Source organism: Amblyraja radiata, chromosome 25 (genome assembly GCF_010909765.2).
Source record: "Amblyraja radiata isolate CabotCenter1 chromosome 25, sAmbRad1.1.pri, whole genome shotgun sequence".
Taxonomy (NCBI): Eukaryota; Metazoa; Chordata; class Chondrichthyes; order Rajiformes; family Rajidae; genus Amblyraja; species Amblyraja radiata.
The window spans coordinates 32,000,315-32,012,385 of NC_045980.1; the positions used below are offsets into that span (position 1 = coordinate 32,000,315).

At 37.9% G+C, this 12,071-nt stretch overlaps 2 protein-coding genes across 2 annotated transcripts in view; one reads left to right on the forward strand and one right to left on the reverse strand.

The window, feature by feature from the left end:
• dao (D-amino acid oxidase) overlaps positions 1–2,318 on the forward strand; it is a 29,317-nt gene extending 26,999 nt beyond the window's left edge. Inside the window, exon 11 of the mRNA XM_033043749.1 lies at positions 212–2,318. Coding sequence (XP_032899640.1) covers positions 212–343 — 132 coding nt within the window. The 3' untranslated portion in view covers positions 344–2,318. The remainder of the gene's footprint in view (positions 1–211) is intronic.
• A 1,885-nt stretch (positions 2,319–4,203) lies between these two features.
• LOC116987593 (SV2 related protein) overlaps positions 4,204–12,071 on the reverse strand; it is a 36,156-nt gene continuing 28,288 nt past the window's right edge. The window contains exons 12-16 of the mRNA XM_033043750.1: positions 11,899–12,006; positions 10,377–10,488; positions 7,632–7,713; positions 6,566–6,655; positions 4,204–5,201 (exon numbers count right to left, since the gene is read on the reverse strand). Of these exons, the coding sequence (XP_032899641.1) occupies positions 5,010–5,201; positions 6,566–6,655; positions 7,632–7,713; positions 10,377–10,488; positions 11,899–12,006 (584 nt within the window). The 3' untranslated portion in view covers positions 4,204–5,009. The remainder of the gene's footprint in view (positions 5,202–6,565; positions 6,656–7,631; positions 7,714–10,376; positions 10,489–11,898; positions 12,007–12,071) is intronic.

The following is a 12,071-nucleotide window of genomic DNA, read 5'->3' on the forward strand; positions in this document are numbered from 1 at the left end:
TTCGCTGTTAACAAATTTTAAATATCCTGATGAACCTGTTGTGCGTTTTCTATTTATTTACATTTCAGGGATGGAATTTTCTTTCCTTTTTCCCCTTTGGTATCCTATTTAATAATGTCCCACAATAATATTCACTTCAATTCAATATGCCAATTGATGTAAAGAGAGAACAAAACCTTCTTCAGATTTACTCAGTGCGTTTGTCTGATAGGTGATTCATAACTATGGTCATGGAGGCTATGGCCTGACTATCCACTGGGGCTGTGCCATGGAGGTATCAAATATCGTTGACAAGATTGTGCAGGAGAGGAAGCCCAGCTGGAAAATACCATCCCGACTGTAATTCATCTCAGTCACGCAGGCCATTCTGTATTCCCATGAATTCAACTTCTCTAGTGATGATCTACTAAATGATATCAAAGCCGATGAAAGCTTGGAAATGGCCATATTTAGTGCTCATGGTAAATGTTTAATATCTCATGTCTCAAATAATTCTGTTTTTAAGTAGTTAATTTTTGTGACCACATTAAGGCTCACAGGATTGATAAAAATAAATTTGAAAGTGATAATTTCTATACAATCTGCAATGTTGGGATCAATTAATGCCTCTTAAAGTGAGATATAACAGGTGAGAAACAGCGCTATTTCTATCCACTCAGTTATCTGGGTGTTAGTTTGTCCTTGTCCAACCATAAAAGTAATCCTGACGAATCGTGTCGAGAGATTAGTAGGGTAATTTAAAAAACATATATTTCAAAGGTTTGTCATTTGCCGAAAGGAACATAAATCATAATTTGACTTTGGCAAAACTTAGGCTAAATTTATGATTTATTAACTTTGTTCTTTCTGATGGAGTTAACATCCAGTCATCTAAATGAAAATAACAAACTTTTGAACACGTTTAATAGCGTTTTACTGAGATCAGCATTGTTTTACAATTATCCATCTCGTAATATCGTGGACAAGGAAAATGGGAGGTTGAGCATCATATTTCAGTGATAAAAAACTATTAACAAAGATAATATATCACTCGCTAATACAATTTAAAATACTGCATAGACTTTATTACTCAAAGTCTAAACTGAATAAGATCGTCCCAAATGTCTCCCCTATTTGTGATAAATGTCTTCTCCAAGAAGCAACCATAACCCATTCCTTTGCTTCCTGTATAAAGTTATACAACTTCTGGAGGGGAATTTTTGATATTTTTTCTAAAATACTTAAAATAAAATTGGACCCCGACATAGAATTGATCACACCAGGTACGTCAGAAGCCTGTTCTGAGCTAACATTATTTCAAAGACGTTTCCTTAACTATGGCCTGATAACGGCGAAAAAAACTAATACTTAAATTTTGGACACACACGTGAAGATGTGGATTACAAACATGTCCGAGACACTACATTTGGAAAATATTAAGCTTGTCTTGGCAGAAAAACCAGATCAATTTTTCAAGATATGGACACCCTTACAAGGATAGTATGGCGCAACTCAAATCTAAATTTAAATCCGATTCTGGGTTGGGTGAGGTGGGTGAGGTGGGGGGGGGACGAGGGGCAGGTATATATCCACTCTCCTTTTTTCTTTTTTTTTTCTTTTATCTCTACTTTATTTTTGGCCACACTACTTTGGTGGTCTATGTGCTTTTTCGAGATATCTTTTCACCTCTCACTTTTTCCCTCTCTTGTTCTCTCTCTCTTTTCTTTCATTTTCAGGTTATAAGGTTAAAAATGAAGCTGTACAACAATTGTATAATTTTAGATGCCGAATGTTTTATCTTTGTACAATTGCTTCTAAAAAAACAAAAAAACAAAGATAATGTATTTCTAGTGGTTTTTTGACTGATCATTATAATAGTTCCAACAATTTTTTACGTTTTAAAAAGTAGAAAATCGATATATTTTTTAACATCAGGTATAAAAATTAAGGTCACAATTGAAATTCCTCCCATTACATCTTCACATTAGCAATAAGTAATTGCTAGTTATTTGGTAAAAGTGAATAAATTGCTATAATATAATTGATTTAGTGATTGCTTGTTCACAACAACAAGAAATATTGTATGATGACATTGTTGGCTTTGTGATGAGAAATAACAAATCATCCAGCTTTTTTATAGTCTTATGAATTTATAATAAATGAGTTCAATAAAATTTTAAATGAATTACAAAAATATTCTTAATTCTTAGTTCTGTTTTAGTGTTCTCCAGTTAATTTAAAATATCTTATTTACATCGATCAGAAAAAAGTTGTATTTCTGTAACAGGCCATCATGTAAACACTGCATATTGTGCAAATAATAAAATGTTCCGGATGACTGTGTGGAGAACAAGTAAATACATTCAAACACAATACCATAGTTACCTGTAGGCTGTGGGCCGAGAATCAAAAATGCATCTAGAAATCAACTTTCGTGACCCATATGAAATTTTGCACAGATTTAGATAAAATATAATTGAGAAGGAAGTCAGAACTCGTCAGTGCCAAAAGTTGCACATTAATTAATTAAACTAATTAGAAAATGAGATCGAAAAATTAAGCGCCATCCAGTGTCCAATTCCCATATTACACCATAGGGAGCCTATTTCCGTGTTGCGGTATGCAGGATGAAATTTGCAGGACATGTACTCAGAATGTAAACAGAACGTGCACCTTAGATAGCAATGATATGGCAACCTGGCCGAAGAAGGAAAAGAGGCTGACCAAAACTCACATGGAGACAAACATTCCAGAAGGATTTGGAAGCCCGGGACGCAAACTTATCGAGGGTGGAAGACGTTGCACATAACCGAACAGAATGACGAAAGCTTGCTGCCCAATGCACTCAACAGTGCAGGAGGAACTAAGTCCAAGTAAGTAATCCAGCCAACCATCATGACACTGGGATGGCATCAGTATCAACTCAAGCTTTAAATTTGGTACCAATTTGACTTCATAACAGATAACCAATATTCATAATCATGGTGTTCAGTGTGACTATCGACTGACTTTAAGATTCCACGTCATTACTGGTTAATTTGAATTTACTTCTAGCTTGACCTTCCTCGTAGTACATCTACTTGAACATGCTTTCGAATCTCCTAGCGTATGGTTTATTTTGTGTTTCAATTTCATAGTTTAATTATGGCTCTGTGTACATTATGGCGCTGTGTATAACACAAGCTCTGTGTTATAAATGCCACATAAATGCTGTGTTATAAATGCCACATAAATTAAACTTATGGTATGATCTGAGTATAACAGTCCCACAGAATCAAGGTGAACTTTCATAATGCTTCCAGTATACATTTAGATCTGTTAATGCTACCAAGGCCTGGATGAGATTTACAGTCAAACACCAGAAAGAGGGCAGATGTTAATGATGGAGAGCTCTTAGTGGCATTAATAACATTAATAAAATTTATGGGTCGGTCAACTCAGTTTTTAACTAGTTTTTGAAGTTCCAAATTATATATTTATCTTCCACCTAATTCTTTATTCTTGATACACGTTCCCAAATTAAACGTTTGTGAGCTCAAGCTTATTCCTAGAGGCTGCAGCTTGAAAAATACAGTAGTTGCCAATTTGCAAATGAAATACAAAACTGCGGGCAGATTTACCTTAAAGATCTAATTTTAAACTTTTCAAAGAATCCTCCAGCTAGAGATCTCCAGAACACTAGGACAAACAGTTAAAGTGCCATTACTCCCAGGGTGTCAATGCTCTTATGTTCTGGAAGGAGATAAAGGAACTTATCACCACTGTTCTGTTCTGAGCAAGAGGAAGAGTTCAAACATGAGGTACAGAAAACCATGTCATTCATTTTCTTATTACGTCGATTTTTTGCTGTGTGCATGAAAATAGTGACTGTGCTTTTAAATTCTGAGTGCTTTTGGATCATTTCAGCTATTTTAATTCCTTGATTAATAGTCATGCGAGCTGATTTAATAGTAAACATGACTACGATTTGCATATTTAATTTGCTCAATTTATCAGACCAGCAGAACCAATCATTATTTTCCACAAATGTTCCTAATTGATTATATGTGAGTTCATGCCAGGTAGGTATACATTTATTAAGATATTCAAGCATATCATGTTAATATGTACTCAACATTAATTCTTGGAAGAGCTTTGTAATATGTTACTTGGTTTGATTAAAAACGTAACACGAATTACCATGCCCGTTAATGGTCAGAAAATAACCAAGTTTCCCAAAGAGAGACAATCCCAAACACTTTTTATTGTTTGAAAGTGACAGGTTTATTAAGCAATCATTACATGGTACAGTATTTACAGACAAATCTTGCTAATACAAACTGATTGGCCTCGTGGACAATACTTAGTCTTGTTGCAATGGCAGGGATTCCTGCAACAATCGCCTCACATTGACATTTAATTTTTAGTTCATGTAACGTTAAAAAGACAACCTTTTGCATCTTTTATCCACACACACACATTCACATCTCCAGAGGTTATTTGAATATCATGCTTTCACATTTTTTGGTTACTTCTGTGCAATAGAGCAATGACTCACTGAAAATGTGACTGAGTGGTAACCATAAGAAATAGCTTGGACCATTTGAATTGAAATTTGTTGTATACAAGTGGTAATTTTCAGTTCAGTTGATATGGTATCTTTTTTGTTACAAGTAATACAGTGACTCATGGTAATGGGAAGGAAACCATGGTTACAGTTGGTAAATAACAAAGCTTGTCTGGGTAGTGACTGGATAAATGGTAATGTATGAAAGGCTGATTCTCACATTCTATTTTTGATTCCATCTTTAGATTCCAGTCCTTTGCATGTGGCCTTTTGTTCAGCATTTTGAAGTTGCCAAGAGGGTTCTTTCCCATTTATATATATATATATATAATAAGAGCAACATATTACATTTGATTTCCATCTCGTACTCACGGTGTTAATAACCAGCCCAATGGATGTATATTAGTAATGATCACAATGTTGTCTGCTTCCTGCAAGGCCATTTCTATTATCAAGAGCCTGTTTTGCTTGCAATTAACGTGCTCTAGTTGCTCCTGGTTGAACTGCCCGAACGGTGTGTCCTACCCACCATTTCCTGGCCCCACTCCTGCTGGCTGGATTCTTGAAGACCTCGCCCCATTGTCTCAATTGGTAGGAAGCAGGAAGCAAGTGCTGCCAACAAACAGCATCCACTGTACACTGAAAGCGTTAGATAGATTGAGGATTCCAACATGACCTGAGTGGGGCAAAAACAGCTTCTGTAAACTAAGGTAGACAAAAATGCTGGAGAAACTCAGCGGGTAAACTTAAAGCAGCTTCACTCCTGTTCAAATAACATCATGCAAGCTTATTATAAATAAACTAGAGCAACTGGAACCCGTAGCCCACACGTGAGGCATGGTTCCCCCAACTCAACCCATTCCCCAGATTCTACCGCTCCCTTCCCTCCCCCAACAATGGACGTCAAAAAAAAATTACAATTGTATTTCCCCTGCCGCAGTACTTCCAATTGCAATACCAATTGAGCCTCACCCTCCTGTTCAAGCAATTGCTGGCAGGAGCAATTGTTGCAAATGTCGGGTGGAGGACTGAGATTCCATTCAGGTGAAAACTTGGTGGAAGCACAGAGTGTTCCTGGATTGCAACTTTGTATGGAAGTTTGTTGGAAGCTGGGACAGTAAAAATCTTTTTAAAGTTAGCTTTTTTTAAACCTTTAAATATCAATAACGTGAAATATAGCATCAAATCTGAAGGAAACTTGGACAAGACCTTTAATAGTATATAGATTATTTGCCCGTGGGATGCAATGGCAGTAGCTAAAAAACAGATTAGTATTGGAAACACAAGGAACTGCAAATGCTGGTTCACAAAAGAAAAGCACAAAGCGCTGGAGTAACTCAGTGGGTCAGGCAGCATCTCTGGTGGACGTGAATCAATGCTGTTTTGGGTTGGGATCCTTCTTTACACACCTTTCTTCAAAAATTAATATTGCCAGAGACTATCATGAGCCCAAGAGTTATCATAATGGGAGACACTACATGCATTGATTTAATTCCATGTATGGAAAACCAGGTCTTAAATAGTATGAGAGGGTTGAAATAGAATGGGTGTATAAACCACTGCTACTCACTGCTCTGTGTAGCTTTCGATGGATCCAACATATTACACAATTATGCCAATAATGATATTTAATTTTATGGAGTACTAAACACTTTGAAAGTGAAATGAAACTGTTTAGTATTGGAGATGGGGAGAACGAGTGTAGGTCAAAATCTGGCTATAATTGTTGGGAGGTGATGCGCAGAAGTTAAAGATCCTGACATTAAATGGAAGTTTATGTCATCTCCCACATAAATGTTTTTTTGCTCGATCTACCCAAGGCTTTCACTGGTACCATGGCAAAAGAGCAGATTCAGTTCTGTAGCGTTTGAACGGCAATCTGCAAGTCCCGAGGGGAAACTCCTCATAGTTAATTGTTGAAATTCAACAATTACGATTGTCAGCTAGAGCCGTGCATCAATGCATATTTACATCCGAATGAATGGTCTAAGGGGATGTGAGTAGGTTGAATTATGACCTACTGCGATATATTCATCGTACCTGTGCAATGAAAGGAGTGATGAGTGCTCCCACACGAGCCATCCCACTGCATGTCCCCAAGCCCAGTGCCCGGGTGGCAGTCGGGTAAACCTAAAGGCAAGAAAAAGATGGCAATTGTGACTGTTCCAAAACCCTGCACCATTCACAACCGAGTGAATGAAAGGAGAAGAGGAATGGAGTGGGGGAAATTTTGACTGAGTCTGAATACATTTTGGAAACTTCATTTTGACTTTGGCTACCCCCTCTGAAGTGAAGATTTTTAAGACAAAATTGCTAATCTAATTACATATATTCGGGTGGGTAATCTGTTCCCAACTATAGTAATCAAAAAGCTATAAGCTTATCTACTGGAAACATGCCAACACTTGTTTTTATTCCCAAGTATGGAACTGAGGAAGTGGGACTGACATATGATGAAAGAATGGGTCGACTGGGCTTATATTCACTGGAATTTAGGATGAGAGGATATCTTATAGAAACATTCAACATAATCCTTAAGGGATCAAACAGACTAGATGCAAGAAAAATAGTCCCCATGTTGAGGGGAGTCCAGAACCAGGGGTCACAGTTTAAGAATAAGGGGTAGGCCATTTAGGACTGAGATGAGGAAAACCTTTTTCACCCAGAGAGTTGTGAATCTGTGGAATTCTCTGCCACAGAAGGCAGTGGAGGCTGATTCACTGGATGCATTCAAAAGAGTTAGATAGAGTTCTTAGGGCTAGCAAAATCAAGGGGTATGGGGAGAAGGCAGGAAGGGGGTACTGATTTTGGATGATTGTCCATTCCTAGCTGTTTAGAAGAGATATCCTTGAGCTTCAAGAACCACTGTAGCGATGGTAGTGACCAGTTGGCCCAAAGTATTGGAGTAACTGGGCGAGTCAGGCAGCATCCCTGAGAACATGGATAGATGATGTTTCTAGTTGGGATCCTTCTTCGGATTTGATTGGCAGATATGTGGAGCAAGTGACAAAGGTTAGAAGTAAAAAGGAGATAATGGATGCCAGATTGGGGGGGGGGATGTGAAAACATTCTACAGTTTGTCACATGAATCCTTCTATGTTCTTACCTCGGGTGTATAGACATATGCAGCCTGAAAACCACCTGATATGAATGCCCTGGCAATAAAGAGGAATACTGTGAGGGTAAACCTGTAAAAGAGAACCCAGGACATGGTCATCCCCATCAGACACTCATATAGAACAAAGATATACACACACACACACCTACAGAAATGCACACAATACATCCTTGCAGCCAATATGATTCTCTATCTCCCACCATCATCAGAATTAAGCAACAACTTACAGAATAAGTCACCCAAGGCAAAGTGGGAATTGTCACATCTCCTTAGCCTTTATTTACCTGCCAAATGTCCTCTTTGTACAAAATTATTTTAGGTTCCTTAAAGAATCTTACTATACACCAGCTTCTCTCACATTTTCATGCTGGTCCTTGCAAAACAATAATCAATTCTCTTGATACCTTCACTGCTTATACACAGTCAGATTGCTTGCCTGACAATCACCACCAGGTGAGCAAAAAATTCCTCATGCTAAATGGTGGAAAATCTAAAGTTATTGCCATTAGTCCAAACACAAACCCTCCTTATTTTTTAATTCACTTAATCAAATCTGGAAACCAGTTAAAATAGAATCATAGAGTTTAAGACCAACTATCTGCACCATCACTGAGACGACGTTCTCATGCTTCTATAACATTGCCTAGTCTGCCCCTGTTTCAACTCATCTTCAAATGAAACCCTTAGTGGCTTTGCTACTTCTAGACTGGACCTTTACAACTGACCCTCATTCCACCCTGAGTAAACACAAGGTCATCCAAGACTTTGCCACACATGTCCTAGTTTACAATGGCCCATTCACCCATCAACCCTTCATTTTTCTGCCTACATTAAATCCCAGCTCAAAGAGAGTTGAATTTTAAAATACTTTGTTTTATTCAAATCTTTCCATGACCCACATGTCCCAGTCAAAGAACTCTCCCATTGCCTCACACACAACAAGACTGTCTCTCCAAACCTGTCTTCTTGATTTTAATCACCACCAATCATTGAACTCCAAACATACAAAGGCATACAAATTTAATCCTTAAAGCCTCTCTAGCTTTCAATCTCTCATTCTTCCTCAAAGATGCACCATAAAACACAGAACTTAGGCCAAGCCTTTGGTTACCTAGTTCAAAATCTCTTATATCCTTGTGTAAAATATTGCATAACAATTCCATGAACTTTCTTGGGAGAGGTTGCTATACTAGAGTTATAACACAACTGTTAATATTTTTGTTTAGAAATCACTAACTCCAAATGTGGTCTGTGTCTGCAAAGAGAATTTTGAGTTGTGAATGCTACAGAGATCTGTCTGATAGAGCAATTTACGATAATGAATTACATAAAGTTTACATAATTGGTATATTAGCATAATAACTAAGCTTATTAATGAGCCTCCTATAGTATTGCTCGCATTGCTGCACTTGGCATGGAATGCCGATTTTGATATTTAGCCTAGAGTCTACACACAATGGTAGGGGCCATTATTGTAATAGTCATATAACACATCTATTAAACCAGTGATATTTACTGATATCTAATGATATTTGAAATACCATTTACTTACCCTATTACAAATCTTAAGCAACATTGCTTCCCCTTATTTACAGTATTTACATAATAAAATATTTTATGTTCTCAAACATTTATGTAATTACAAGGATATTTTGTTGTTTTTCCCCCACATCCAACTGTTCAAAGAGGATCTCTCACAGTCAAAATGCCAATGGCCCACTTGTTGAATTGGCAGCTATTTGCCAGGATCTGAAAATCCTTCTGACCGGCACCAGAGCTGCCATTCAAACTAAGATTGCCGTTCTTTACTATAGGGCATTTTATTACAGAACAAATGACAGATGATGAAGATATTTATAGGCAACGACGCATGCTTTATGTACAGGCAAATATTCTCTTGCATAAGTTTGGTGCGTGTGCAGATGTTGTGAAGTTGTCGCTATTTAGAGCATACTGCACACCACTCTATACTGTGCATCTGTGGTCGAACTATGGAAAGACAAGTTTGCAGAGACTAAATGTGTCATATAATGATGCCATGAGAACACTGCTAAGGAAACCTAGATGGTGTAGTGCTAGTAATATGTTTGTGGCTGCAGGAGTCAGTACTTTAGAAGCTATCCTAAGAAATCATATGTATAAATTCATTTCGCAGGATAAATGACTCTATAAATGTAATTATTATGGCCTTGTCAAACATAAGGTTTAGCACTACATGCTACGAATCCCAGTTGTGGAGACACTGGTATCGTCGTCTCATTGTAGGACATTGATCATTCTTTTATTCTGGATGTTAATTCATGTATTGTGTTGTTTTTTTTAATATATAATTTATGATGCTTTTATAAGTGATATACTAAGATTTTATATGTACCTTATGATATTTTTTAATATGCAATGCATTTTTATGTAATGTTGCATAAGGTTTAGCACTACACGCTACGAATCCCAGTTGTCTGGACCTTGAGTCCGAAATAAAGTTTATTATTATTATTATTATAGGGAAAAAAATATTTAACATTCTTTTACACTTTGGTTCAAAGTAATAAATGAGCACGTATGACTACGGTAAGTTTTAATGTTGTTCCTCAAAGTGCAGTGACATCTACCCACACTTTAAATAAAGTTACAAGCACAAAACAAAGCACAAATACCCCTGGCCACACAATACTGTGGAAAGAAAACAAGCTTTGATAAAATAAAAAAAAAGGTTTGAAGAATCATAAATCTTACCTCCCAACACATGCAAACAACAGAAGAGCAAAGAATGAAAACATAAGGAAAGATACAGCCATAGTCTTCTTCCGTCCAATCCGATCAATAATCCACAGAGTTATTAAAACACCTGCAGAATAATCAACATAGCCAAAGTGAATAATGTGCACAAACACTGTCAGCTCGATTTTGTCCAACAAGCCAAGAACTAGTACTCTCCAAATTGATCTTTCTTAATAGATATTCTTGCAATTTAATATTTTTCCTGTGACTGAATTCAGTAAGCTGGTTATGTCTGAAGCAAGAGAAAGCGGGCCGTGGTCACACAAAGACCCACATGGAGTGAGGGGAGCGAGGACAAGGGGTCACAGTTTAAGGATAAAGGGAAATCTTTTAGGACTGAGATGAGAAAAGCATTTTTTACACAGAGAGTGGTGAATTTCACGGTTGTAACTGGTTAATAAAGTGCTGTGCACCCGTTTCAAATGGCCAATGTGGAGCCTTTACTGCTCCTGGAGAGAGAGCTCCAAAATATCCTTCATCATTGTTTCTTCTTCCCTCTGTCTTTTCTCTTGCTCAAGATCTTTGGCAGAAAGCTCCATGGCGTACTGCAACTGCGTGTTGTAGGTGGAGAACTGGCTTATGTATTGAGAGCTGGGAGAGCCAGCTATAATGCTCTCGCTGATCGCCCTGCAAGTCACATTATTAAAGATTAGTTAAAGAAAACATTTTTCACACAGAGAGTGGTGAGTCTCTGGAATTCTCTGCCACAGAAGGTAGTTGAGGCCAGTTCATTGGCTATATTTAAGAGGGAGTTAGATGTGGCCCTTGTGGCTAAAGGGATCAGGGGGTATGGAGAGAAGGCAGGTACAGGATACCGAGTTGGATGATCAGCCATGATCATATTGAATGGCGGTGCAGGCTCGAAGGGCCGAATGGCCTACTCCTGCACCTATTTTCTGTTTCTATGAATTCTGACTTGTCTGGTTAGCTCATTGGTGGTAGTTTTATCTCCCATTCAGCTGCTGAAGATGTCTATGCCGAACATGATGCCAAATTAAAATAATCCCTTCTACCTTTGCATGATCCAATAACCCTTAATTCCCTGCATATTCATATGCCTATCTAAAAACCTCCTTAAATGCCAGTATCATATCTGCTTCCACCACTACCCCTGGTAGCACATTCTAGCCACCTACCCCACCCTGTAAAGGAAAAATTGCCCCACACCTCCTTCAAAACTTCCACTTCTCATCTCAAAAGTTGTCCTCTCTAGTATCTGACATTTCCACTTTGGGGAAAGGTTTCTGACTGTCTACATATGTACCATATCTATGCCTCTCATTATTTTATATTAGGTCTTTCCTCAGCATCTTATGCTTCAGAGAAAATAATCTAAGTTTGTCCAACTAATTCGGAAGTCTGAAGAAGGGTCCCAACACAAAACGTCACCCATGTTCTCCACAGTTGCTGCCTGACCCGCTGAGGTACTCCACAACGCGGTGTCTTTTTAAAAATGAATTACTTTCCAAGTTCTTACCTGGGAATTCTGACAATGTTGTCCAGAGGAGGTCTGTGTAATCGGTGGCATTCAGATACTTGCATTCTAGAGAACATCTTCCCTCAGGTTTCCTCTCGCTTGCTGCCACTTAGGTTTAAGAGAAAGAAGACCCCCTTCAGCTCATGTAGCCTAATCAAGGTGGCATATGCAGG